The sequence below is a fragment of the Ammodytes marinus genome (assembly GCF_949987685.1).
Source record: "Ammodytes marinus genome assembly, chromosome: 1".
NCBI classification, from domain to species: domain Eukaryota; kingdom Metazoa; phylum Chordata; class Actinopteri; order Uranoscopiformes; family Ammodytidae; genus Ammodytes; species Ammodytes marinus.
Window position 1 is genome coordinate 38842487 of NC_137230.1, and position 27317 is coordinate 38869803.

General features: G+C 41.5%; 1 protein-coding gene across 1 annotated transcript; it reads right to left on the reverse strand.

The window, feature by feature from the left end:
• Positions 1-550: 550 nt before the first annotated feature.
• Positions 551-23930, reverse strand: LOC307253992 (NACHT, LRR and PYD domains-containing protein 3-like). The gene is made up of 18 exons (XM_080032215.1): positions 23903-23930; positions 23188-23337; positions 21982-22131; positions 19184-19251; positions 14969-16814; positions 13472-13645; positions 12119-12295; positions 11259-11432; positions 10635-10811; positions 9574-9747; positions 7423-7463; positions 7117-7163; positions 6524-6570; positions 5260-5474; positions 4421-4674; positions 2500-2616; positions 2256-2397; positions 551-1863 (listed from the first exon to the last, which is right to left on the reverse strand). Exons 2-18 carry the CDS (start codon positions 23304-23306, stop codon positions 1493-1495), a joined length of 4293 nt encoding a protein of 1430 aa, XP_079888341.1. The 5' UTR covers positions 23307-23337; positions 23903-23930; the 3' UTR covers positions 551-1492.
• Between the last annotated feature and the right edge of the window lie 3387 nt (positions 23931-27317).

A 27317-nucleotide genomic window follows, 5' to 3' on the forward strand; every position in this document is an offset into this window, starting at 1 on the left:
CGCATTCGGCCCTTGTGGTCACTGGTTCGAATCCCACTGGACTGTGTCTGTCTCTCTCACTGGGACATTTTAGAAGAAAAAGACAAAAACACCCAGAGAACAGGCTCCGGTCTGGCAAAGCTTGTGGCCTGGTGGGTTACTATATCACATTGGAGCTCAAGTGTCTCAAATGGGATGTTTGAATCCCAGAGGTTGTGTGTTCCAATCCTTACCTGGATATTTAAAAGTCAAATTTTATAGTTTATAAGTCAAATACACGAGGCAAAGAGATAAAAGTGTGGGGAGTAACATCTTCACCTCATCACTTGATATTGTGGAAAGATTGATGATGGCATCATCCATCAGTGGTGGATGATGCCATCTTTAGTAACTAACTTCTTGTCCTTAGCTTCTGGAAGGAAGCTAAGGTGGCCTTGACAAGCGTTGACATCTACAATTACACCACTAAATGTTCCAATAGTACATACTGTACCTTTAAGTGCATTTTAATGTCAGGTGTGTTAATTGATAGTGTTTTGTGTGAGAAGAAATAGCAACAAATCAGAACAATATTGACTTTATTAGTTCGCTTAAGTTGAATATGAAATAAAAAGCAGATTGGCTTTAAATGATTCACAATCGAGAAATAAATCGAGTCGCCAGGTTTTCATCACATCGTACCTCTTCAAAATAAAAGCCCTCCAAGGCTGCAGGCAAGTAAAGTCAAAGCAGAAAATAACTTTTCAACTTTTATTTTCCTAATGCGAGTTTTTCTTCCAACTGCAGGAAGTAAGTTTAAGTTTTGGAATTATTGAGTGAATTTTCTTTATTTCACACCAACGACAAACTCAAAATGTCCCAAGAAGATGAGCTGTGTCCCCGCTAAACTGATGCTGCTGCTCCAAAAAACCAAGTCCCTAATTTACAGAAACACAGCTGTTGTTCCTGGGTGAGCGTATACCCATGACAAAGGCATTAGGTAAAACTATATAAAAATAGCATTCTTTGCACTGATGGTCTCGTTTGCTGTTACATGTAATTTATGATCATCAGAGGAAAAATTAGACTGTTTCAAAAAATATTTAACAGTTCCTCATATCACCTTTAGTAGTAAAACTTATTTAAAATGTGTGTATCAAATATTATACAGCAGGTATATAATCACATATCTCAAATCTCCTGAGTTGTCTTTGTGTTGCATGTCATGATGCAACAGGTATTTTCTCTCTTTTGATTGGCTGTAAAAAGGTCTTTGATTAAACAGCATATGTCTGTTGTAGTTCAAGTTGGGAGAATCAACATCCATCCACGGTAAAAGGTAAATGGACTCTACTTGTATATCTCGTTTCCCAGGTTTTTCACAGAACCAAAGCGCTTTACATTGTTTTGTACACATCCACCCTTTTTGCCCAGGGACACTTGGACATGTGGCGGGGGATCGAACCACCGACCCTGTAACCCAGTGGACGATCGTCCTACACACTTTACAACAGTCTCCCGTAGTCCAAGTTCATCATACTCCAGCCCCCGTTGGCTTGGTAAGCGTTCCGTAAAGATATGGATCCACTTCCTGGAGAGCAGCGATCAGACCTGAGCTGGCTTCGTTCCCCTTTCTTCGCACCGTATCGATCATGTCTCGCGCTTTTTCATGTATGGGTTTTGTTCTGAGTCTGACTGTTTGCATTTCTTCCTCATTTAAGATTTCACGATGAAGTAGGTGATCCAAGAGCTGGTTCAGAACCGGTTCCGAAACACGGTTTACAAACTGTGTCCGAACTGAAGACAGCCACTGCTCTGCGGGGACCGTCTCCTGTAAGGGGACATTCTCCTGTGTGGGGACCGTGTCCTGTGCAGGGACATTCCTCTGTAGTTTCCCTCTTGGATCTGGAAGATAACCAAGGAAAAGACATCCAACAGTTACTTTTATTTTTATTTAAAAAAAAATTCAAGATAATTTTTTAGCATTTTTCACTTTATTAGACAGACTGGAGAAACAGAGTTGAAAAGGGACAGAGGGGAATGACATGCAGAGAATGACCCGGGCTGGATTCTAACCCGGGTCTGCTGTGAACGGGGTTTGCATATCTTGTGTATCAAAGCGTTAGGAACCGGTGCTTTCCCATGAGCTGGAAGTCTTGATGTCACTCTCCTAGTTAATGACAACCTTCACATTGGCTCCATCTTACAAGAGTTTGTAGATTAAACATTTGATCTGTCACTGGGATCTTAAGTCTGAGATGAAGTGGAGTGATACTGCAGGGGGGGGAAGTCTTTACCTGTTAGATACACATCACGTCTCCAGACTTGGTTCCTCTCTTGGTCCTCGACCATCAAAGTCACTTTCTGTGGGTTCGCAGTCAGGTGAACTTCAAATGTCGGGTAGAAATCTTGTGGATACTTGGGGCAAAATGTGTAATGCTGAAAACAAAAAACAATTGCTTTTCAAACCTTTTTCTAAGAGTTTTTCTGGTGTTGGTACTCGTTATAATTTTTGTGGAGTGTACAAGTGACTTGACTCACATCGGGCTGTATCACGGAGGCCTCTGGTTCACACTGGACACTGTATCTTACGTTACTGCTGAGATCACATTCCGAAGAGGTCATGATGTTCTCTGAAGTTTTTTGGTCTTCAACAACCTTCAGTGACAGGACATTTCATTATAGCGTTAACCCTCAAACTATGGATTAAAGTACATTTTATTTATAGAGCAAAATGTATTAACAATAATGACTAAAGTCTGTTTGGCACAGTGAACCACTAGCGTCTCCTCTCCATGCTCCAAATGCTAGGAGACACTGCACGCTCCTGCTGACATCCTCAATCACTACAGTGAGGCTAAATTCAGACTTTTCCCAGATTGGATATCTTAATGTCTAGTGTTTAAATCATCATCATCATCTTCAACCGCTTAACCGAAATCGGATCGCGGGGGCAGCAGCTTGAGCAGGGAACCCCAAACTTCTCTTTCCCGGGCACATCAACCAGCTCTGACTGGGGGATCCCGAGGCGTTCCCAGGCCAGCGTGGAGATATAATCTCTCCACCTAGTCCTGGGTCTTCCCCGAGGCCTCCTTCCAGCTGGACGCTCCTGGAACACCTCCCTAGGGAGGCACCCTGGGGGCATCCTTACCAGATGCCCGAACCACCTCAACTGGCTCCTTTCAATGCAAAGGAGTAGCGGCTCTGCCCCGAGTTCCTCACGAATGACTGAGCTTCTCACCCTATCTCTAAGGGAGACGCCAGCCACCCTCCTGAGAAAGCCCATTTCGGCCGCTTGTACCCGCGATCTCGTTCTTTCGGCCATTACCCAGCCTTCATGACCATAGGTGAGGGTAGGAACAAAGATCGACCGGTAGATCGAAAGCTTTGCCTTACGACTCAGCTCTCTTTTCGTCACAACAGTGCGGTAAAGCGAGTGCAAAACCGCCCCTGCTGCTCCGATTCTCCGGCCAATCTCACGTTCCATTGTTCCCTCACTCACGAACAAGACCCCGAGGTACTTGAACTCCTTCACTTGGGGTAAGGACTCATTCCCTACCCGGAGTAGACAATCCATCGGTTTCCTGCTGAGCACCATGGCCTCAGATTTAGAGGTGCTGATCCTCATCCCAACCGCTTCACACTCGGCTGCGAACCGATCCAATGAGAGCTGAAGGTCACAGGCCGATGATGCCATCAGAACCACATCATCCGCAAACAGCAAAGATGAGATCCTCAGCCCACCAAACTGCAACCCCTCCCCACCACAACTACGCCTTGATGTCCTGTCCATGAATATCACAAGCAGGATTGGTGATAAAGCGCAGCCCTGGAGGCCAACTCCCACCGGAAACGGGTCCGACTTATTACTGTAGTAGCCGAATCGTTCCCCATGGCTGACAAAGACTCGAACAGGCTGGACTTCATCATTGTGTTTCAGAAAGGTTTATTTCAGGAGCTTCCATCAGGACATTACAGAGGATTCCATGGAGCAAAGCAGCAGCAGGCTGTGAGCAAGGGGGGCTTGCTCACATGCTTACTCACAGTCTTATATCAGTGTGAGTGGGGTGTCAGGTGTATTATTAACTGCAAATAGACATGTAGTCTCATCACAACAAGTCCCAATAACAAACCCTTACATAGACTGTTTTCGTCTCTTACCAGTGACCCCAACCTTTAGATATACACGCTCAGCAACTCTGGTGAATACCATTCAAAATCCACTACACTACCGAGAACCCGGACACAGCTCTTGCTTTGAGCATACAGAGATGTGTTTAAATGTGTTCGATAATCAGATTAATGTGCAGTAGAAGGTACAACACTTCAATATCAGTCCATGGACTTCCCATATCAATGCATACTACTTCCATATATCTTGGGTATTTTATTGCACCCCTGCCTGTGACGAGAAATGACTTAAGTATTAGTCTAGGCGGACGCATATGAAAGATATCTTTACCTTGTCCCGGACAATGTTCTCCGGCAGCAGAAAAACATCCAGTGACTCAACGCTTGTGTCTAGACGTCGTAGAAACAGCAGAACTAGGCCCCGTGTTGGATACCTCCTCATGATGAAATCCCTCACCAGGCCAAGAAGAGAGAGGTGCTGGACCTTCACCACCACATGAGTGTCTGTGATCTCCAGCGGCTTCATGAGGCTCATTCCATCATCAGCAAAGTGTGCGACAGACAGCTGGTCAGTGAGGAGCGACGCTGTGGAAGCAAAGAGCTGTTAATCAGGTTCCTCTCTACCTTATTCATTGACCACTTCAGTGGAGGGTTACAACTGATCTGCTGTCATGAACTCTGAAGATTCCCAAGAAAAGATCAGCTTGCCTTTATCCACACTTTGTTATTTTCCACTCCCACATGTGCGTTGTCTAGATCTGTGCTCTTGAACAGGGACAATGTACAAAAGAAACATTGGTGGTAGGATGGCCTAGAAGAAAGGTGGCCGACCAGTATCCATGAGGTCTCTGGTTGGATCCCCGGCACCGGACAGGAGGGTGTTAGTAGTAAAACTAGTGGTGTTTGGGTGTTATTACATCTACGGTGCCCAACATCTCTACCATTGTGTCCTTGAGCAAGGACACAATGTGTGGGGACTTTTTTTTTTTTTTTTTTATACTTTATTGTAGGATCATTTAATATTCTGGTTAGTTATGTTTTACATTTTCCAAATCCAACAAAAACATTTTTTTTATGAGTGTGGTAACTTGAGAGGGGATATGCGAAAAGACAAATTTCAACGTAACAATTGACTAATAAAGTAACTTATAAAGACAGCAGTGTCCTTACTCTTCATTTGTTCACAGTGTGGGAAGTGGAGCTGACAGACAGCATCCTCAGAACACTTGATATCAAACAGCGGCCCTGCAGCGGACTTGCCAGCGTGTTGGAGGAGGCTTTCATCCCATTGGACCGTCCTATACAGAAGCTCCGCCTCCTGAGTCATGACAAACACCAGTCCAGTCAACCGACACTTGAACACACCTGGACGAGGACACATGTACCTGTAGAAATCAGAAGGATTAAAATCACGTATAATATAAGCTAGGGGTGAACAGTCGAGCTGATCCCATTGCCAATCTCACAGTCGAATAGTCGCAAAACGTTGTTATGAAACAAGGATCATTCTATTACGGCTATTCGGGGGTGCGGTGCCGATGTTTATTGCATTGACCATTTAAAGCTAATATTGGGAATGAATGAATGAATGAATGAATGAATGAATGGGAGTGCTGTGGGAGAGTTGATTTTCCTTTTTTTAAAGAGGACCTATGATGCTTTTTGACTTTTATGACCTATAAACGTTTTTATGATGATTTATAGTCATGCTTAACCATATTAAATTATCAAATAATGACTTACATGCATTTCGACGTATTCCCTGCTGACCGTCTGGGGTGTCTGTGCAGAGCACTAGACACTATTCTAGCCAGTCGAGAAGTCACGTGTTCAAAGCGGCTTGACGCTTTGTAACTTCGTGACATCGCATGTAACTTGGTGTCGTCACCACGCGGATGTTTCCATGTATAATAATGCTGTCACTTCCTTGCTCGCATCTGCCTCGCGCCCTTATAGGTCCATGCTCGCGTTTCCCGCCACTGAAAGTGTTCCGGAAGGAAGGTAACCAATCACAACGGAGTGGGGTTTGCAGGAGGGGGCGGGGAGGAGCGGAGATGGCCGAAGCACAGGCGGAGGGAGCGGAGATTGCCGAAGCACAGGCATGCTGGATCGCCAAAATAAGAGAAAGAGCTTCCCGAAAATCTACATAGTTTTTTGTGATGTGATTCGCGTCAGGTTGCTCTATAGCAGTGTAAAACAAGAAATTAAGACCAGAAAAGTAGTATAATAGGTCCTCTTTAAGGGACACTTGCTTACATGACATTTTTATTATGTTTCTAGGTCCGGAATCTAGACAGAGTTTTATAAATGAGGATGAATGATGATGAATATTTAACCTTCAGCCTGGACTAGCTCACCACAGACAACAAACTCCTCAACAACTTGAGGAATCATGACAGAACATGGAATAATCTCACATCATTTATAAGATTACCTGTAAGAAGATTCTGTTGTCTGTTCAGGTGAGAAGTCAAATGGAGCCTGAAATTAAGAAATTCACAAAGTTAGTTGTTTTAAAAGTAATCGTAACTTATCGTAGTGTTTAATAGCTACAATATAAATTACCTACATTTAATGACTCTTGGCAACTTTGAAAGCTTAAAAGGAGAATTATGTGATATTTTTGTGTTAATATAAGTGTTATATCACTTAGACAGTATGACGTGGGTCTCTGTGCCCGTGAACGATGACTCACTTCTCCTTTAATCAAATGGTAAATGGACTTGACTTATATAGCGCTTTCTAGCCGATTTTCCCAGCCCCAAAGCGCTTTACATTTCTTACCACATCCACCCATTCACACACACACTCATACACCGATGGCAGTAGCTGCCATGCAAGGCGCTCTGTGAACCATCGGGAGCAATTTAGGGTTCAGTGTCTTGCCCAGGGACACTTCGACATGTGGCTGGTAGGCGGGGAATCGAACCTCCGACCCTGCACTACAGAGTCGACCTCCCTACACACTTTGCCACTGCCGCCCTAATTAAAGGCATTTGTCACACTGTGCAATTGTTCCTTTCTCACCTTTGTGGTTTCCTCAGGCAGGTGATCCTTCAGATCCAGGTCGACATCTGACGAGTAAAAGAATCAGAAGAATGAAAATTTGAACAAGGGAGGAGTGGTAAGTAGCCAAACTGTTTGGGTAACACTATACAAGGGTACATTCATTATCTGTTAATTAATGTACCCTTACTATAAAGTGTTACCACTGTTTGATTATCTTCCAAACAGATGGAACTTACCAGGAACATTTATTGAATAATGTTTATTGTACAATCAGATCTTAACTTCCATAGTTTGATGAATGAGAAACATTGTTTCAAATCTCACATTTTTGGTGTTCTTCGGCTGTTATCGTCCTGTGGTAGATCCTGTATGAACATGAAATCATGCAGCAAGTTTAAAGAAAACGTTTGTTCTTTCAGTTAACCAGACATCCATGTTCTTAGCCTACATTGGAGGAAATAACTAGGTATTAATGTAGTAGAAAATATTTCCCCTCTACTGTAAATTCCCATACGACTGATAAAAAGTTGCCACTGACATGCAAGAAAACGTATTGTTGTGGCCACTTTCTTGCCACTCCTGGAGTATGGGGATGTTGTATATATGAATGCCTCTGCTCACTCCCTGCAACTGCTGGATGCCGCATATCACGGGGCCTTGAGATTCATAACTGATTGTAAACCCCTCACACATCACTGTACATTGTACTCTCTCACAAACTGGTCTTCACTTTCCATCCGCAGAACCATTCACTGGTATCTTTTTATCTATAAATCCATTATCGGACTGCTCCCCTCTTATTTGTCAATGTATCTGGCACGGAAACAGTCCGATCACAGCCTCCGGTCCCTGGACTTCATCTCATTTGCCATCCCGTCAGTCCGTACTGAACTGGGCAAGAAGGCATTTTCCTACGCTGCGCCTGCAACCTGGAACAAGCTCCAGCAGAGGCTGAAGCTGTCCAGTTTTATTTCTTTAGGGGATTTTAGACTGCTAGTAGGAAGGCTGTTGAGACAGTCTGTGGGGGTCTGCACTTGTACATAACTTAACTTGTACTTAACTTGTTCTTTGCCCTTTGTACTGCGTTATTTTACCGTTTGTGTTCTGTGTTGTGTCTCCTGTATGTTTAGTTAGTCTGTAACTTTGTGTTGCTGCTAGGGATGGGCATTTTAAGAAATTTCATTGATCGATCATCGGGAAAATTAACGAGCAATTATCGAGCAATCGTTATCTTTTTACATATTAAAAAAATGCCAACAGAACATCCAAAATACAGCGTTTTACCATAGACTGTATACAAGAGGTTTTTACTCAATTACATCTTTATTCCAAGATCTTCTAGGCAAACAACAATCTATTAAGACAAGGCAACTGGTAATAATAAAATGCGGTGCTGGTTAAAGCCCGAGGCTATGAGCCAATGCTACGATACCTTGAAACACATATGCACCTCCTAAGATGCTGGCAAAGACTGCATAAGGGCACGGCACGTTTCTCTGAGTGTTAAAGGACCTAACGTTACTTCATCTAATAAACAATATGTGCAAATTAGTTCCCTGATGAAGGCGAAGTAGGAAAGCATAGACGCTAAAGTTAGCAGCTAATGCTAGCGGCGCTAACGTCACACGTTAAACAGGGTCGGATGTAGGCTTCAATGTACAAGTGGTACATAATTCAGTTTGTTTAAGTGTTTTACTTATACAAGGTTTCACAATGCTTAATGCACTTAGTTATTTTCGGTTCTAAAGCTGTCCCATGGACCTGTCAGATGCCAAACTTCCCCTTGACTTCTTCTTCTTCCTGTTTACGTTTTGACATTACGGCAGCTTGCAGGCTGCTGCCTGAGCCTGTTCTGTTGTCTCCTACTACTAGTAAAGTATCTCCCCCTGCTGGTAGAATGTTTAATTGCTGCCCATACAGTCTTTGGTGCTGCCACATAGTGAAACTCATTGCTGTGCTGCCGGACTCACACTGCGCAACACAACGGCTATATGATCGATAACAATTTCACGTGATCGACAATATTCTTAACGAGCAATGATCGAGCAATCGATTAATTATGCCCATCCCCAGTTGCTGCTGATGCCTACCTGAACAGGTCTCTCTTGTAAATGAGACCCTGGGTCTCAATGAGATTTTACCTGTATAAATAAAGGTTAATAAAATAAAATAAAATACATTTCTTCACACGTTGACATGTTTTGAGGCGGAGGATTCCTCCGACGCTCTCTGTCTGGCTCATCTGACAGCACTCAGCTGTCTGTCAGATGAGCTGGACGAGCCGCTAAAACAAACTTAAATTAATAGAAACAAAGGAAATATTTCTCTTTCAACCAGTACATTTCAATGTAAACTAAAATATGAACACAAATAAATATATAACTTTATGGATTTAAGATATGTCTGAAAAAAATAAGGTTTAATTGTTCATTTAATATTTAAGATATACAATAGTAACGGAGTCAGTGAACTGACCTCAGAGTCTCCAGTCTACAGTGTGGACTCTCCAGAAAACCACACAGCAGCTTCACTCCTGAATCCTGCAGCTTGTTTTTACTCAGATTCAGCTCTCTGAGATGGGAGGGGTTGGACTTCAGAGTTGAGGCCAGAGAAGCACAGCTGATCTCTGTCAAACTGCAGCACCTCAATCTGAATAAAGAATAAATTATGTAAATTTAGAGACAGAGTGTGTGTGTGTGTGTGTGTGTGTGTGTGTGTGTGTGTGTGTGTGTGTGTGTGTGTGTGAGTGTGTGTGTGTGTGTGAGTGTGTGTGTGTGTGTGTGTGTGGTCTGAAGGATCTATGTCAATGATCCGACATTATTTGCTAAAACAAACTGAAATTAATGAAAGAATAAATATTTCTCCTTCAACTAGTAAAAGTTTTCATTGTAAACTAAAATATTAGTTGGGAGGATCATCAGTATAGAATGTGACAATTTACCGAAAAATTATGATCTTAAATTATGAACTTACATTTACTTTATCTTGTGACGGCAGACTGAACTTTGTACGAGAGAAATTAAAATATGAACAAATAAAATGTAAAACTTTGTGGATGAAAATTATGTTTGTTTATAAATTCGGTTTAATTGTCAGATAGAAACGTTACTGATCCCAAAGGAACGTCTGACACCCAGTAGCAGCAAATACACGCAATAACACAAAACAGAGAATGCCACCCCGCCCCCCCCCCCCACACACACACACACACACACCCCTACCCCTGTCAAGTTAAAACTGTTCAAAAACTTAAAGAATTACAGACACTAATTTAAAAAATACAATTTGAATTAAACCTTAAAACTATAAATAAAAACTAAGTTCAGAAAAGAATAAGAATTAATTTAACCAGAAAGAGAAATAAAATATCAGTAAAATGATTGTATTTAAATCTAACCTTGCAAAATGTTTTCAATAAAAACTAAGAGTAAAATAAGTAAGTTTAATCTTGCAGAAAGGGAACACTATTTTTATTTAAACAATTTAATTTAATATTTAAGATCTACAATTGTCTACGATTGAGTCAGTGAACTGACCCCAGAGTCTCCAGTCTACAGTGTGGACTCTCCAGAAAACCACACAGCAGCTTCACTCCTGAATCCTGCAGCAGCTTGTTGAAGCTCAGATGCAGCTCTCTGAGATGGGAGGGGTTGGACTTCAGATTTGATGCCAGAGAAGCACAGCTGGTCTCTGACAAACTGCAGTCCTCCAATCTGAATAAAGAATAAATGATTTAAGTTTAGAGGCAGTGCGCGCATGTGTGTGTGTGTGTGTGTATGTGTGTGGTCTGAAGGATCAATGTAAATAATTTAACATTATTTGCTACATACATAATAAAAAAAAAAAAAATTAAAAAAACACACACACAGACCCCTACCCCTGTCACATTAAAACTGTTCAAAAACTTAAAGAATTACAGACACTAATTTAAAAAATACAATTTAAATTAAATCTTGCAACAAATATAAATCAAAACCAAGTTCAGAAAAGAATAAAAATTTATTTAACCAGAAAGAGAAATAAAATATCAGTAAAATAATTGAATTTATATCTAACCTTGAAAAATGTTCTAAATAAAAACTAAGAGTAAAATAAGAGAAAGGGAACACTCTTTTTTATTGAAACAATTTAATTTAATATTTAAGATCTAGTGAACTGACCTCAGAGTCTCCAGTCTACAGTGTGGACTCTTCAGAAAACCACACAGCAGCTTCACTCCTGAATCCTGCAGCTCGTTTCCCTCCAGATTCAGCTCTCTGAGATGGGAGGGGTTGCACTTCAGAGTTGAGGCCAGAGAAGCACAGCTGATCTCTGTCAAACTGCAGTCCCCCAATCTGAATAAAGAATAAATGATGTAAGTTTAGAAACAGAGATATATATATATAGTGTGTGTGTGTGTGTGTGTTTGTGTCTCAGTTTTAAAATATGTGACAATTTACCAAAAATTATTAACCAACATTAACTTTCTTTTGTAACGACAGAATAAACTTTGTACCAGAGAAATTAAAATATGAACAAAGACAATGTATAACTTTGTGGATGTAAGTTAATATGTTGTATATTAGGTTTAATTGTTATATAGAAAGATACTTTACTGATCGTGAAGGAACTTCTGACATCCAGTAGCAGCAAACAATAACAAAAAACTGTTAACAACCCCCGACCCCACACACACACACACACACACACACACACACACACCCCTACCCCTGTCAAGTTAAAACTGTTCAAAAACTTAAAGAATTACAGACACTAATTTAAAAAATACATTCTAAATTAAACCTTAAAAATATAAATAAAATATAAGTTCAAAAGAATAAGAATTAATTTAACCAGAAAGAGAAATAAAATATCAGTAAAATAATCTAATTTAAATCTAACCTTGCAAAATGTTTTAAATAAAAACTAAGAGTAAAATAAGTCAATTTAACCTTGCGGAAAGGGAACACTTTTTTTATTTGAACAATTTAATTAAATATTTAAGATCTACAATTGTCTACGATTGAGTCAGTGAACTGACCCCAGAGTCTCCAGTCTACAGTGTGGACTCTCCAGAAAACCACACAGCAGCTTCACCCCTGAATCCTGCAGCTCGTTGTGACTCAGATCCAGCTCTCTGAGATGGGAGGGGTTGTTGGACTTCAGATTTGATGCCAGAGAAGCACAGCTGATCTCTGTCAAACTGCAGCCCCACAATCTGAATAAAGAATAAATGATGTAAGTTTAGAGGCAATGGGTGTGTGTGTGTATGTGTGAGTATGTGTGTGTGTGTGTGTGTGTGTGTGTGTGTGTGTGTGTGTGTGTGTGTGAGTGAGTAAAGTATTAATCATTATCCAAGCATGTTCAGTTCTTAAGTGTGTAGCTCATGACTTTGTCCTAATCAATGAGCTTTTCTCTGAAATGAGTAGTGACTGATCATCATAGTATCAGCCTTCTACACACATCATGTCACCACAACATGCATTCACCTCTTCATGTCAACACAGATTAAAAACATGCTAATAGCATTAGCACCAAGTTGGACTTGGCAGTTTTGCAGTGATTGTATTATTGAATGATGTGTGTAACTGAGGGGAAAGTGGGCGGTGATGTGATGATGTCATTCTAGTGGGTCGCTACAAAGTTCAGCTCAAACTAATATGAAGCTTCTGAGTTAGACGAATAAAATAGGTGTTTACCGAAGTTACAGAATATTAAACACCAAATTCCCTCTGAGTTTCTATTCCTCCACTGCAGCTCAACAAGGAAACACTGACAAACACTGAAACCTTGTTGTGTTTAAGTCAGACTGCTGAAGACTCATATTAGTTTAAAGGCACACTATGCAATGTTTTAATGACAAAATAAATGATAGTCACACAAACATGATCCCTCTGAATGATCACTTCTGCCCACTAGAATGTGTGGTGGTGTGTTTATCTGCACAGTCCTCCTCTCTCTGGCTGGATTTGACATGTTTTGTAAACGGAAGATTCAGGATTAAGCTCCTTCCTGCTCCTCCCTGCAGATAAACACACCAACACACATTTTACTGAGAGAAGTGATAATTGAGAGGGAATGTTTTAGTGTGACTGTATAATTTATCTTTAATAAAAATGTTGCAAAGTCAACCTTTAAGATCAGCTCTGGAAGTCAATTTTAGAAAGAACAAAACTGGATCTCTCTCATCAGTCAACTGTGTTTTTGATTGGTATGTATTTATTTGATTTGCACTTGCTCCTATATTGTATGTAAACGTCCTTTGTAAACCACTGTTTTTAAAGGTGCTATATAAATTATTATTATTATTATTATTATTATTATTATTATTATTATTATTATTATTAACTGAATAAAAACAAAACACTCCATAAGCTCCAGTCAGTGAACTGACCTCAGTATCTCCAGTCGGCAGTTTGGACTCTCCAGTCCGGCCCAGAGAAGTTTCAATCCTGAATCCCCCAGGATGTTGTGACTCATGTCCAGCTCTATCAGATGGGAGGGGTTGGACTTCAGAGCCGAGGCCACAACTTCACAGTGAGTCTCTGAGAGATAACAGAAAGAAAGTCTGTAATGACACAATTATTACAACATGTTATTATGAAACAAAACTGATGACACAACATTTGACATTTCCTGATTTAAGAAACATTTGTTCTTCAAAAGGTTCAGTGTAGATGAAATATTCATTTTCTGTGATTTTTTTTAAAAAACAAGAGGGGGTAAGAACAGAAAAGTCTTAGACTTCTAAGTTTAGAACATGAATTATATTATTTTAGTTATTTATTTGAGTTATTTATTTGTTGCATATGTTGCAGAGAATCAACTTTATTTAATTTTATTATTGCTTGTAGATTTTATTTTATTTTGTGTTTGCATTATTTTAACATTATAAGTGAACTAATAAAATAACTAATAAATATAAACTAACCAATATAATATAAATAAAATATGTACTGATGAACATTCGCTCTTCACATCAGAGGTTCAGCTCATCTTATCTCTGTTCAACATGAAACAATAATTCTCATCACTCTCTCTCTCACCTTCAGACATTTAATCTTTCTTTTACTTTAATCTTGTAGATGAAGGGAGAGAACATGTAGTTAAACTGCTGCTCTAATGTCCACAGTGTCAGTGTGATCTGGTCCATGTCTGTCTCCACTAAGTTAGCATGAGGCCATCTTGATTAGAAAACATCTTCACAACTCAGTCAACAATCACAATTGGGAGAGATGATCTTTGATCGCTCCCTGCTGCTGTCAGGTTCACGTCAATAAGTGAGAAAATGTAGTGACCGCTGCCAAACGGCAAAATTAAACAAATCACAATATTAGACCTGTAGATAATTCAATTACTGTTCATCATAATTATTAAATAACCTGATTTAAATTACAGATGACTGCATGACGTTTGTACAAAAAACATTCCCCCACCACCCAGATAACAAACCAATAAGGTTTCATTATTTTCAACATAATGTCATCAGAGATGTTATCAGTGGATCAGCATTAAAACTGAACATTGACCTTTGCAGTGGAGAAGATCTCTTAACCCTATAAAGCCTGAACCATGAAATAAATGACAGACATTTCTAATTCTTTGAAACTGGAGTTCTTATTGGACCTAAAAAGGAAGATTAACAGAAGAAAAACTGTGAAATATTACAATTATTACACATGAATAGAATAACTGTTCATTAACAGCTATAAGCACAAGAAGTGAACATATTCTGAACTCAGCATCTGAAACAGCTCAAGAACATCTGACTAAATTCAACTGACAATTTCTGTAATAAATAAGTCAAACACTATTTTAAGAATAAAATAAAAAAGCTTTTACAATGTGTATACTTGTATAACTGATTAATATGAAACAAATCTGGACTTACATAGCCTTTCTGCAGTTCCTCACAGCTGGAATCAGTCTCAATCGTCCCTCTGGTGATGTGTTGTACTTGTCTAGGTTCAACTCATCCAGAACCTCCTCTGACATCTGCAGCATGTAGGCCAGAGCAGAGCAGTGGATCTCAGAGAGTTCCTTCTCTGATCTGTTCTCTGACTTCAGGAACTCTTGGATGTCCTGATGAACTGAGAGGTTGTTCATCTCCGTCAGACAGTGGAAGATGTTGATGCTTCTGTCAGGAGAGATATTATCACTGTTCATCTCCTTCAGGTTGTTGATGGCTCTCTGGATGGTTTTTGGACTGTTGTCTGTTGGACCCAGCAGGCCTCTTAAGAGTCTCTGGATGATTTTAGGCCTCTTGTCTGTTTGACCCAGCAGGCCTCCTAAGAGCCTCTGGTTGGACTCCAGTGAGAGGCCATGAAGGAAGCGGACAAACAGGTCCAGGTGGCCGTTTTTACTTTTAAGGGATTTCTCCATGACAGACCTCAGGAAGACATCCAGGGATGAATTTATATATTTTTTCCCCAGGAAACGCCTCAGTACCTCTGTGTTGTTGTTGGTGTGACAGTGGTACATGTAGATCGCAGCCAGATACTCCTGAATGCTCAGATGAACAAAGCTGTAGACTGTTTTCTGGAAGATCACACTCTCTTCTTTGAAGATCTCAGTACAAACCCCAGAGTACACCGATGCCTCTGTGACATCCAGACCACACTGCTCCAGGTCTTCTTGGTAGAACAAGACGTTTCCTTTCTGCAGTTGTTCAAACGCCAGTCTCCCCAGCTTCAGAAGAACTTCCCTGTCGGCCTCCGTCAGCTCCTGTGGACTCGTCTCATGTCCCTCTTCATACTTCTGCTTCTTCCTCTTTGTCTGAACCAGCATGAAGTGTGAGTACATGCCAGTCAGGGTCTTGGGCAGCTCTCCTCTCTGGTCTGTAGTCAACATGTGCTCCAGAACTGTAGCAGTGATCCAGCAGAAGACTGGGATTAGACACATGATGTGGAGGCTCCTGGATGTCTTGATGTGTGAGATGATGCTGCTGGACCGCTCTTCATCACTGACTTTCCTCTTGAAGTACTCCTCCTTCTGTGGGTCAGTGAAGCCTCGTACTTCTGTCACCCTGTCAACACATGTAGGAGGGATCTGATTGGCTGCTGCAGGTCGGGAAGTTATCCAGATGAGAGCTGAGGGAAGCAGATTCCCCTGGATGAGGTTTGTCAGCAGCACGTTGACTGATGACTTCTGTGTGACATCAGACACAACCTCATTGTTGTGGAAATCCAGAGAAAGTCTGTTTTCATCCAGGCCGTCAAAGATGAACAAAACTTTACAGACAGCGAGTTTCTCTGCTGTGACCTTCTGTAATGTTGGATGGAAAACCTGGAGCAGATTGAGAAGACTGTACTGCTCATCTCTGATCAAGTGCAGCTCCCTGAACGAAAGCAGAATCAGCAGACTGACATCTTGGTTTTCTGAGCCCTCTGCCCAGTCCAGAGTGAACTTCTGCACTGAGAAGGTTTTTCCAACGCCAGCGACGCCGTTCGTCAGGACAACTCTGATGGGTCCCTGTTGGTCTGGTAAGGCTTTAAAGATGTCGTGGCACTTGATTGGAGTGTCATGGAGGGTCTCCATCTTGGAAGCGGTCTCAAGCTGCCTCACCTCATGTTGGGTATTAACCTCTTCACTCTGTCCCTCTGTGATGTAGAGCTCAGTGTAGATCCTGTTGAGGAGAGTTCCACTTCCTGCTTTATCAGTTCCTTCAGTCACACGTTCACATCTCCTCTTCAGACTGATCTTATGTTCATCTAGAACCTCCTGCAGACCACCACTCACTAAGAAAGAGACAAAGGAAAGGAAATGTGACAGGGTGGTGATTATGTTCATTGACAAAATGAAGAAATCAGAACATGAAAAGAATAAAAGGAATAAAGTCTAACAAAGATCACAAGTATTTACTCGCTCCTGAATTCAACAATAACGTCAATGGGGTTTAAAAACGTAGTTGTTTTATAATACCAAAAGGAAGAAGGTTTTCAAATAAACAACAGAAAACTTCCTTATCTCAGACTGACAGTGTATGTGTTTGATTGACACCCTTACAGCTCACTGTGGGAGTTCCTTTAAAACTTATCCACCAATCAGATATTATACAATATGTTCAGGGGCCTCATTTATAAACGTGGCGTACGGCCAGAAGAGGGCGCACGCCAATTTTTACGCAAACATTGGGATTTATAAAAAGCAAACTTGACGGGAAGATGTGCGGTCCTCCACGCAAACTCTGACCCATGCGTACGCACAGAAAGTGGAGAAAGGAGAAACGGCGACTCCGTCGGCACATGTATGAAGTGCGAGAAAGTGTGTTTGTGTAAAATGAATCCAGATATAGGCCTATTATAAGCCATGTAGGTCTATCATATAGGGAGTTCCTTTGCAAAACGGATGAAGCCATTCTTACAACTAATAAAAAAAAATGCCTCCACAGATTTTTCCATGGAGTGATACCAACAAAAACAAAATGAATTAGGATCTTAAATAGCCTACAAACAAAAAAAAACGTTTGAATAAGCTCTGCATGTTATTGGATTAATTCTGATAATATTGAGGTGGAATACAACCTATTACTTTTACACTGACGCTGTTCTCGATGCCTCAGTCAGGCAGACAGGAGTGCACAGTTTCATACACTAATCATAAGCCTATTGTAGCCTACATCACATATACTGTGCTAATTTTTCGCGGTTTTTAGTCCGTTTTATCCATGTGTTTTTCTTTGTGTTTAAGCATGTCGTAACTGTGTTTTGAAAGGGACTGTGAAGTTTATTATTATTAACCCTCCGCCGCCCGTCACTGCCCCGGGATGAATTCTCCGAATCTGTATCTCATGGGGGGTCTCAGTGTCCCCCGCTCGTGGCACAAACACTGCTGTGTGAGGATATGCACTTTTTTGCGTCCACTTTTATGTCGGATATCTTCTTTTTATTTCGACCACAGCGTTCACAGAGATCGCAGCAGGCTGCACTCTGACGCCTTTACTCTCACACTGTGCCACCAAACAAAATTTTCCCTGGTCGCCACTTCTCCAACGGGTACTTCGGCGTGACCGCAGTGATCCACACCGTGTGGAGTCTATTTTTCCATTTCCCTTTTAGTCGGCGATTGCCACTACCGCCTTCATGCACTCAGTAAATGATATTAATTTGGGCGTGTCAATGACTATGTATGGGTAAATATGGGCGTTACGTGAAGCCCGCAAAGGCTGCGCCACATTTAGAGTTGATTGTGATTTATAAAAGGGAAACAGGCGTAGGACGTGAGTGCGCACTGTTTTATAAATCGTAATATTTTTGTTTGCACGTACATCCTACATTTCTTCCGTACGCTAGCTTCCACGTGAATCCCACGCAAAGCTTTATAAATGAGGCCCCAGGTCTTGTTGTGGAGGCAAGAATAGCACTGCTAACAAATAACTGTGAATTTGTGTAACAAATACTCTGTATTTCCTTGAGCCCAATAAAAGCCTCCTGCTGGCTTACAGGTGGAAAACTTTAATTTGAAGCAGCAGCAGGAAATGTTGAGTTTAGATCAGCAGTAAGATGACAAAGCTCTGATCAGTAAACAGAAAATAAGATATGTGAAACAACAGTGAAGGTGAACTACAAACCGAAGAGATTTAGATAGAAACCTCTCTCCTTCACGCTCTGCCAGTTGATGGCCTTGCTTTGTCCATTGTTAATAAAATATTCTCACATTAGCCGATATCTTCTGAGGCCCTATGTCCTAAATTCCCCTTTAATGATGAAAAAGGCAAGTTTTGTTGCAAAAAAACTAAGCTTCTAAATCTGGAGATACATTTTAAATACTTGAGCAGGATGTTAATGTGGGCATCTATGTAAAGCAGACAGCTTTCTGATTGGTTAATGCAAAGACAGGAGGCACTATCATGAGACCAATACAAAGTCAATAGAAGTGTTTTATTAGGGTTCAGATTGTTTCCAAAAGGAGAACACAGGAAAAGTGTAACAGAGCGGATACATTTGCAAAACCAACGTGACATTAATAACTAGTCACAGGTAAACTGTATTCAAATTAATAAAGAGCTTCAATGCCCATGGTGCATGAAGCAACAAAAGTCACCTCATTGAAACAACAGGAAGTGTTTTCAGACATGAGACATCAGCTGACAGATTGTCAGTCTTACCTTGTGCAGTGCTGCTCTGACTGGCTGTCTGCAGTCCAGGTCTCTGTTCACACTGAGGAGTCCTCTCTCTGTGGAGACATTTCTTTATTAATAAATGGTTTGTTGCTGTTAAAAATATCCAGATGTGTCCACAGATAGAACAGAAAAAGTGTTGTTACTTCTCTGTTTGAATTTAGCTTTCAGTAAAATAAAAAAAAGTAAAACATTCTTCCTTCTATTTTGAAGTTTACATAGTTATTTGCAAGTAGTTTGTTAATTAAGGTGTAGGCAATAATTCTGAAAAGGGCTTGTTGTCAAAATCACTTTGTCAAAATCAGTGAATATCTCCTCATGATCCGCTAACCGTATGTACTGTGTGCGCTGAACAAAATGAATCCAATGTTATTACACAGCCTAGGCTCTGTAAACTGGCATGATGCAAACTATGGTGGGCCGCCTTTGTTTACATGCCTGTTTACAGAGCCCAGGCGGTGACACTAGATTTGTATTCAGCGCACTCACAGTACGGACAGACAGGGGCGTAGCACCAAATTCTGGGCCCCTATACAAAAAGTCCTGATGGGCCCCCTGAAAGGCGGTCTTACAATACACATGGCTCTCTGAGCCAGACAACTCCAAAATATATTTATTTGAGGAATGACCAAATAATTACTTTTACCGGTGTTTCCCCCATAATATGTCTTAGTCAAGGTGGTCAAGGCGAACATTTTGGGGGTATTTTGCTCAAAGTTGCCAATGCGCACTATAGAAATAAACAACTGTTTATTTGAATACAAAAATACAACAGACACTGACCTTACAGTTGTGCAATTTTGTTTGCTATGTGCAGGTAAAATTTTACAGACAGTACAAAACACAATTAAAGAAAACTTCTACTGTTTTGGTGCAATACTATGACACACAGACACACTAAATCAGGGGTGTCCAAACTACGGCCGGCTTTTTATTGGCCCGCGGCCGATTTAATAAATTTTTTATTTTTATTTTTATAGTTAACCCACTTGTGCAGGGGTGTCAAAACTGATTGATTGGCCCGCGGCACATTTAAAAAATATAATGTAATATGGCCCTTTTAGTTAAATGCATTCATTATATTACAGAGAAATATGTCTCATAAAAGAAAAAGAGCACCAAGCCTATCCCAGAGGACCCTGCATAATATTTTATTTTAAATTAATATTATTATGGAAAATCTATGTATCCTTCTTCAATAGCTTCTAATTGATCTGACACAGTGTCTCCAAATTATTTTTTCACACAAAATTCTTCAGATTAAGCCTCTTGATTTTACTCTCAAAGTGCACCAGATTCATAGCCTGGAAATCCTGACCCTGATATCTTGAACGATAGAGGGTCTGGCCACGATCAATAGTAATTTCCAACTCTAGGGGCGGCTCCTACTCGTGCATTTCAAATGCCACTGCACGCAGTTGGATAGCACTACAACCAATCAGAGCGATGCACAAGTGACGTAAGCCCCGTTCGTTTAGCGAACAGCTGTTAAACTGTTCAATTAAACGTTTGCCGTTGTCGGTCGGCAAAACAGAACATTCCACTTACTTGCTAGTGAAAGCTATGAGTCCCGTCTTCCAATTCGTTAAGGGTCGAGGCCAAAGCAGTCTCAAACTCACACAACATATCCGCAGCCATCTTTGATGTTTACTATCACAGCTTCGACGTCGCATGCACGTCACTGTCGTCATCCGGTTACGTCCTCCCCAGAGCACCATATAAAGGGCTCTGGCGCGCCCATATTAGATAGAACCAATTGAAACGTTATACCAGATTTCTGGTAGTCTTGATAAGCTTCAACGGAGCGTCTCCAGACCAACACGCGCAGCAAATTTAATTTGCCAGCGCCTAGTGGCAGGTCTGGGAATGCCAGGCTACCAGATTCATGCATTTCACTTTAAAAAGTAAAAATAAATCTCCCGGGGGGGCATACCCCCGGAACCCCCTAGCAAGGTCGTGAACTCAGCAGCCTACTATTTTCCCCCAGCTGGACATTGGAGGCAATAGCAGAAAACACTGGGTGTCTGAAGGCATCTAACAATAGTCAATGATTTGGGCAGCGCTAACATTGGAGAGGGCTCCCTAATCAAATTCTGTTTGGAGAATTGGGCCGGCTCTGAGGGGAAATGTGTCTGTTTCATTTGCAAGGAAAGTGTTGCCGTGAAGAAGAATTACAATTGCTTGCTCCTGCTTACTCTCCCGCACACATGCCTTAGTCATGTGCAGGCCCCTGATCTCCTTGCCAGGGTCAGGGGCCTATCATGAGCCAGTCAATTATTTCTTTTTTTGGAATGGCATTGTTCAGGGCCTTCGAAGATCGGGGCCCCACATTCAGCTAAAAAAAATAAATAAAAAAATCTGATGGGCCCCCCTCTGCCTTGGGCCCCCCGTGACTGTCGCACTTTCCCCCGCAGTCCGTCGGCCCTGCGGACAGGTAGTGGATCGTGAGGAGATATTCACTGATTTTGACAAAACAAGCGTTCTCCAGAATCACTGACTCCACATTTAATACAAATTTGACAATATTTAGAAATTGCACCTTTCGAGATTCAATGCTATTCACCATATTTCCGAACAGCTGATTTCAGGAAAAGTCAAACAATAAATATGTATATTCATGAAACAGTTCATGTGTTTCAATACAGAAATTAAATAAGATCCATTTTAGTTTGAAACAGCATGCATTAATAGTTCTGCAACATGAATATTAATCCGATGTCAAAGCCTCTTAAACCTCAATGCATCAGCTTCCATCAGGTCAGTTAACAGTAAAAACAGTCACTTACTGTGTGTCTGAGGGTCCAGGTTCATTACTGAAGTCTGGAGGTTCATCTTTGGACCAGTCACTCTTCATAGACAGACAGCTGGAGACTCCAGACTCTGCTCTGTCCTCCTCTTCCTCCATGTTAACACTCGTCTTCTGGACTTCAGTCAGTCTGAGAGGTGAAACATGAACACTGACTGTGACCTCAGAGTACAAGAATGAAGAGAAACAGGTTTGATGAAGCATGACTGAGGGGCACTTTACACAACAACACGAAACGGTGCATACGCGAAATAATTCCCGCGGATGCACTATATCATTTACATGAAAACAGCAAACGCACGCATGAAACCGCAGGTTTTTGAGATCACCTCCCAGGGAGGATTTTCTGGAAAACACAACAGTTTTGGTTTCTTGTAAACACCGAAACCATTTTCCCTGGTAACGCTGACGTCACGGCTCCACTTCACGTATGCATAGTCTATAACATTTGCTGTCAAAATACCCACAATAAGCGAGTTATAAAGTTAGAAGACAACATGCACGGTGTCTCCACGGCACCATCACTGTGATCAGCGGAGAGTGTCGTGCAGGGCTAAAATATAGGCTAACACTCGCCAATTTAGTCCAAGCGATTACCGCAGTAAATTATTGAGACCACTTTGGCTGGGGAAAGATTTGTGCTCTGTCGGTTTTTCTAGCAAAATAAACGTGTGTCACTTCCAGGGACACGGCTCTCTCTACATTAAAAAACAGGCTACATAAACTGGCATGATGCAAACTATGGTGGGCCGCCTTTGTTTACATGCCTGTTTACAGAGCCCAGGCGGTGTATTGACACTAGATTTGTATTCAGCGCACTCACAGTACGGACAGGTAGTGGATCGTAAGGAGATATTCACTGATTTTGACAAAACAAGCGTTCTCCAGAATCACTGACTCTACATTTAATACAAATTTGACAATATTTAGAAATTGCACCTTTCGAGATTCAATGCTATTCACCATATTTCCGAACAGCTGATTTCAGGAAAAGTCAAACAATAAATATGTATATTCATGAAACAGTTCATGTGTTTCAATACAGAAATTAAATAAGATCCATTTTAGTTTGAAACAGCATGCATTAATAGTTCTGCAACATGAATATTAATCCGATGTCAAAGCCTCTTAAACCTCAATGCATCAGCTTCCATCAGGTCAGTTAACAGTAAAAACAGTCACTTACTGTGTGTCTGAGGGTCCAGGTTTATTACTGAAGTCTGGAGGTTCATCTTTGGACCAGTCACTCTTCATAGACAGACAGCTGGAGACTCCAGACTCTGCTCTGTCCTCCTCTTCCTCCATATTAACACTCGTCTTCTGGACTTCAGTCAGTCTGAGAGGTGAAACATGAACACTGACTGTGACCTCAGAGTACAAGAATGAAGAGAAACAGGTTTGAATGCAAGTCCTACGCACCACACCTACATACCCACACACAGTATAACAAAAGCATCAAGCACTCCTCATGGTTGATTTTCTTAAATAACTACTTCACCGGTGGGAATATGAAGGTGTATTGAACTCTGAGATCCTATGTAGTACAAATGTGCAAACATTTTAGAAATCGGTTCATCCTAGCCTGAGAAAAGGCAGAAAGAGTGTTTTATGGTCTCACTGTCGAACCCTACATTTTACTAGTATGACATCACACTTGTAAAAATATAGGGTTAGGATTAACAGGACAGCTGGGCCAAGGGAAGACTGAGGGAAGACTGAGGGAAGACAAACCTCATTCTTTATATTAATGATAGAACGGTTCCGTATGGGTGAAGTATTCCTTTAACTTTCTGTGCTTGTTTTCTTGGATCAGGTTTAATGTGTACACGGATGTATCAGTGTTGAGTTCATTTATACATTTATTCTACAGTTTACAGGGAGAAATCTGTATCAACACTCACCCTGCCTCAGCCTGTTTCCCTCCGTCTGCTCTGTCGACTCAAAATGGAACTGACAGAACACTTTCACTTTCAGGGTTTGCTCCCTGTTCTCATGTACCTGTACCTGATGGCTCCTCCCCTCTGCATTTGGGCTACTGGAAAACATGGCTGTGTTCCAATCCCCATACTTTCTGCTATTTAGTACAGTAGAAAAAAGATTTAGGATGGTTAGAAATGCCCGGATGTCTACTAGATCTGTCCGAGATTTAAATAGCATGCTATTTGGGCTATTCTGACCCACAATCCAGTGCTCACTGGACGTGACGTCATATCAACGGAGCCTCCGTATGAAAACAAATGGGGGATGAGACAGATATAAAAACAAGAGGCAAGATCAAGGAGCCATGTTAGGATGAAATACATAAGTAAAGGTATGTCAAAGGTGTATGCCTACTGCAATATAACTGGATTATTTTTATGGTCTGATATAGTATGTAGGAGAACATTCAGAAAGAGTATGCGATTTGGAACGCAGGGCATGTGTTTATCTCTGTGTGTGTGTGTGTGTGTGTGTGTGTGTGTGTGTGTGTGTGCAAGAAGAGGCACTTGCTACAAACTTTCTCAGTTGGTCACACAAATGTAATGACAATAGACAGTTTATATGTTGTAACAACAACTTTACTTACATTTGTACACAGCGCCGGTGTTCACCAGATTGTCGGCCATTTCTGAAGTTCACACATTCTGCTACGAAGCCGAGATGGCGAACTTTCAGGCAGAGAAGTGTCGTTGTTTGTTACCGTATTAAAGGCATAACAGTCAATCCAGAACACTTTTTCTCTAAAGCAGCAAATATCTCATCACATCCGCTACCTGTCCATAGCCTGTGCACACTGAAAAAACTCTGGTGTCTATACACAGCCTAGGCTCTGTAACGGGCTATCTATACGCAGTGGCTTTGACCGAGCCACACAGTCTATATAGTATAAACGGCAGCCGTTTAGAGTTCCACCAATCAGGTCCTTACAGTACTACTGAAATACTTCCATGTGAATAGTTATCATGGTTAGTAGGTAGCTGATAGCTAACATAGCTTACAGCTAACTACAGCTAGTTACCTTAGAAAGAGCAGGTAACTAACAGCAACTAAAGAAAGGGATCTTTTTAAATGTAGTTTGTTGTATCACAGCTGTGATGAAGTTTAACATAAACATTTATTTTCTCTTTGCGGCTCAAATCCAGCTGTTGCTACAGTAACGGTCAAGTTCAGGGAGACGACGTCATTTCACCGGATTCTATGCTCACACTTTAACACTAATTTCAGCTCATTAGGGCTAGCTAAAGCGAGCACGCTAAGGTTAGCCTATATCAGCTGTTAGCTAGCACGGCGTCATGAGTTTGTCCCGTTGTGTCAGAGAGAGACTTACCTACTGACTGAACTTTCCTCCGGTAATGAATCGCCTCTTCCTCACTGCAGCCTCGTTCCTCCTCCAGCGCGTGACGTTTAGCCGCGTTGGCCAATCAGCGGTGAGCTTGACCCGACGTCACAGACACGAGGACCGGAGGCGGAGGACAACACAGAGGCAAACACCGAGGAGGGAATGTATTTACGGCTGGCTGCCTGGTGCTGTATGAAGCCGCTCGGGGTTACAAGACGTGGGGAAAGTGGGGAAAGTGAGCCAGGAGAATGGACTTCCTGGTTAATTCAGTGAATATGTGCGGCTGTGCTTTAGCCGATAAACCAAGTTAGCGCCGGTCGGATAGCATTAGTTAACTCACCCGGTTGTGTGCGGCCACCACCTCCATATAATGAAGCCAAACATAACGGCTTAGGCCGGGGAACTTTCACAACGAGTACAGCGAAGCACCGGTGTTTATATCTACGCCAGCCACGGTCCCCTGTCACAGCCAGGTAGGGTAATGTAGGCTAGTTGCCTTTATTTTCTACTGCCCTGCACACAATGCTGCTGTAAATGTGTTTGGCATGGTGCTGCCTTGCTGTTTGTGTTCATTTCCGAGTGGCGTGAATCTGTTTTAAGGCTATTTGTTCCGTTCAGTTGCTGTTTATTTGTCTTTTGGCACAATTGTTGGCCGTGTTGTTGTTGTTTTTGTGCGGACATGATCGCTGTTGTGTCGGGTCGGTTCTGATCGCAGCCATGGTTGATTAGGGGAATATATGGGGGGGAGACTAGCTGCGAAGCGTTGGACGCATTGAACCACTTTTTGACACAAAATGACCAAGCGCCAGATCGGGCGCGTTGGTCGCTTTGGCCCAAAGCGCCAACGCGCCCGGTGTGTTCTCAGCTTAACTCACAATCCTATCGGCCCGATGTCTCTTAGCTGTCGCTTCATAACGTCACCGTCTCATCTAAAACCTTCTACAACAACATTTTACTTCCACAGGGAAACACTGACACTCCTCTCCATATCCAATATCAATCCATCCAGCAGAACAATAAAGCCAAAGCACAGACAGGCACCACACAATAGGCTAATAGGCTAAAACATATATTTCACTCACCAAAGCTGAAGACTCACTTGAAAGGAAAGGCAGCACGGCGGTCCTTCCTCTGGGAAAACTGTCCAATGACTTTGGTAAATCCTCACCGCTCGGACGTGATTCATATAGTAAGCTAGGCACGACAGACAGGTAGTCAGACAGACAGACAGACAGACAGACAGACAGACATACAGACAGACGTAGGCTAAAACTTCACATCTGAAGTAAAAGTTTAGCTAGCTAGCTGGCGCAGCAACGGAGATCAACTGCAGCTCGGATTGTTTTTATTTTTCTCCCGGTCACGTCACACGTTTGCGCGGGAACTTGTTGCTAGGCAGAATTCATGGGGCAAAATAATATATATATTTTTTTTTTACATTTTATTGACAATTGGCAATATAACAGCCGCCAGGGGGTTGCCTACAGTAAGTGCAGAGATACAAACATTCAAATACACAAATTCAAAATGCAGCATTGCATTAAATAAAAATATTATACAGAGCACATAGATGATGTGTTTTAATAGCTTTCCTATTTCTGGAATATAGAATATTATTAATATATTGTTTGGTTTCATTTTCAAACACAATAGATAGTGGTTTGAGTATTTACATTTATAGATAATATGCCATTTAGCTGATAATATAATATGGTTGATATTAAAATACTGGTTTGTTTTGAGTAAGTGGAGACACCAAACAACATGTTCAACACAAAGGCCACTGTGCTGTTGCCTATGTACCAGTGGGGCTGAGTGCACCGGAAGGAAACAGCCAGACTAACATAGGCCACTGTAACTCCAATAACAGCACTATAGGGATTAAGAGAAATATAATACTAGGCGTTAGTGTTCCTATTGAATGACTACTCTCTAGTTCATTTAAAATACATATTGTAAAGAAAAAAAAAGTAGCGTCACAAGTTTTTCTTCACCAC

Excerpts from the sequence above, each read along its gene's own strand:
- LOC307253992 (XM_080032215.1), bottom strand. The coding sequence starts at position 23,306 with ATGGAGGAAGAGGAGGACAGAGCAGAGTCTGGAGTCTCCAGCTGTCTG. Across the intron at positions 12,296-13,471 it reads TGCCGACTGGAGATACTGAG|ATTGTGGGGCTGCAGTTTGA; the intron begins GTCAGTTCACTG and ends TTCTTTATTCAG. Across the intron at positions 4,675-5,259 it reads ACACTGTGAACAAATGAAGA|CGTCGCTCCTCACTGACCAG; the intron begins GTAAGGACACTG and ends TTGCTTCCACAG.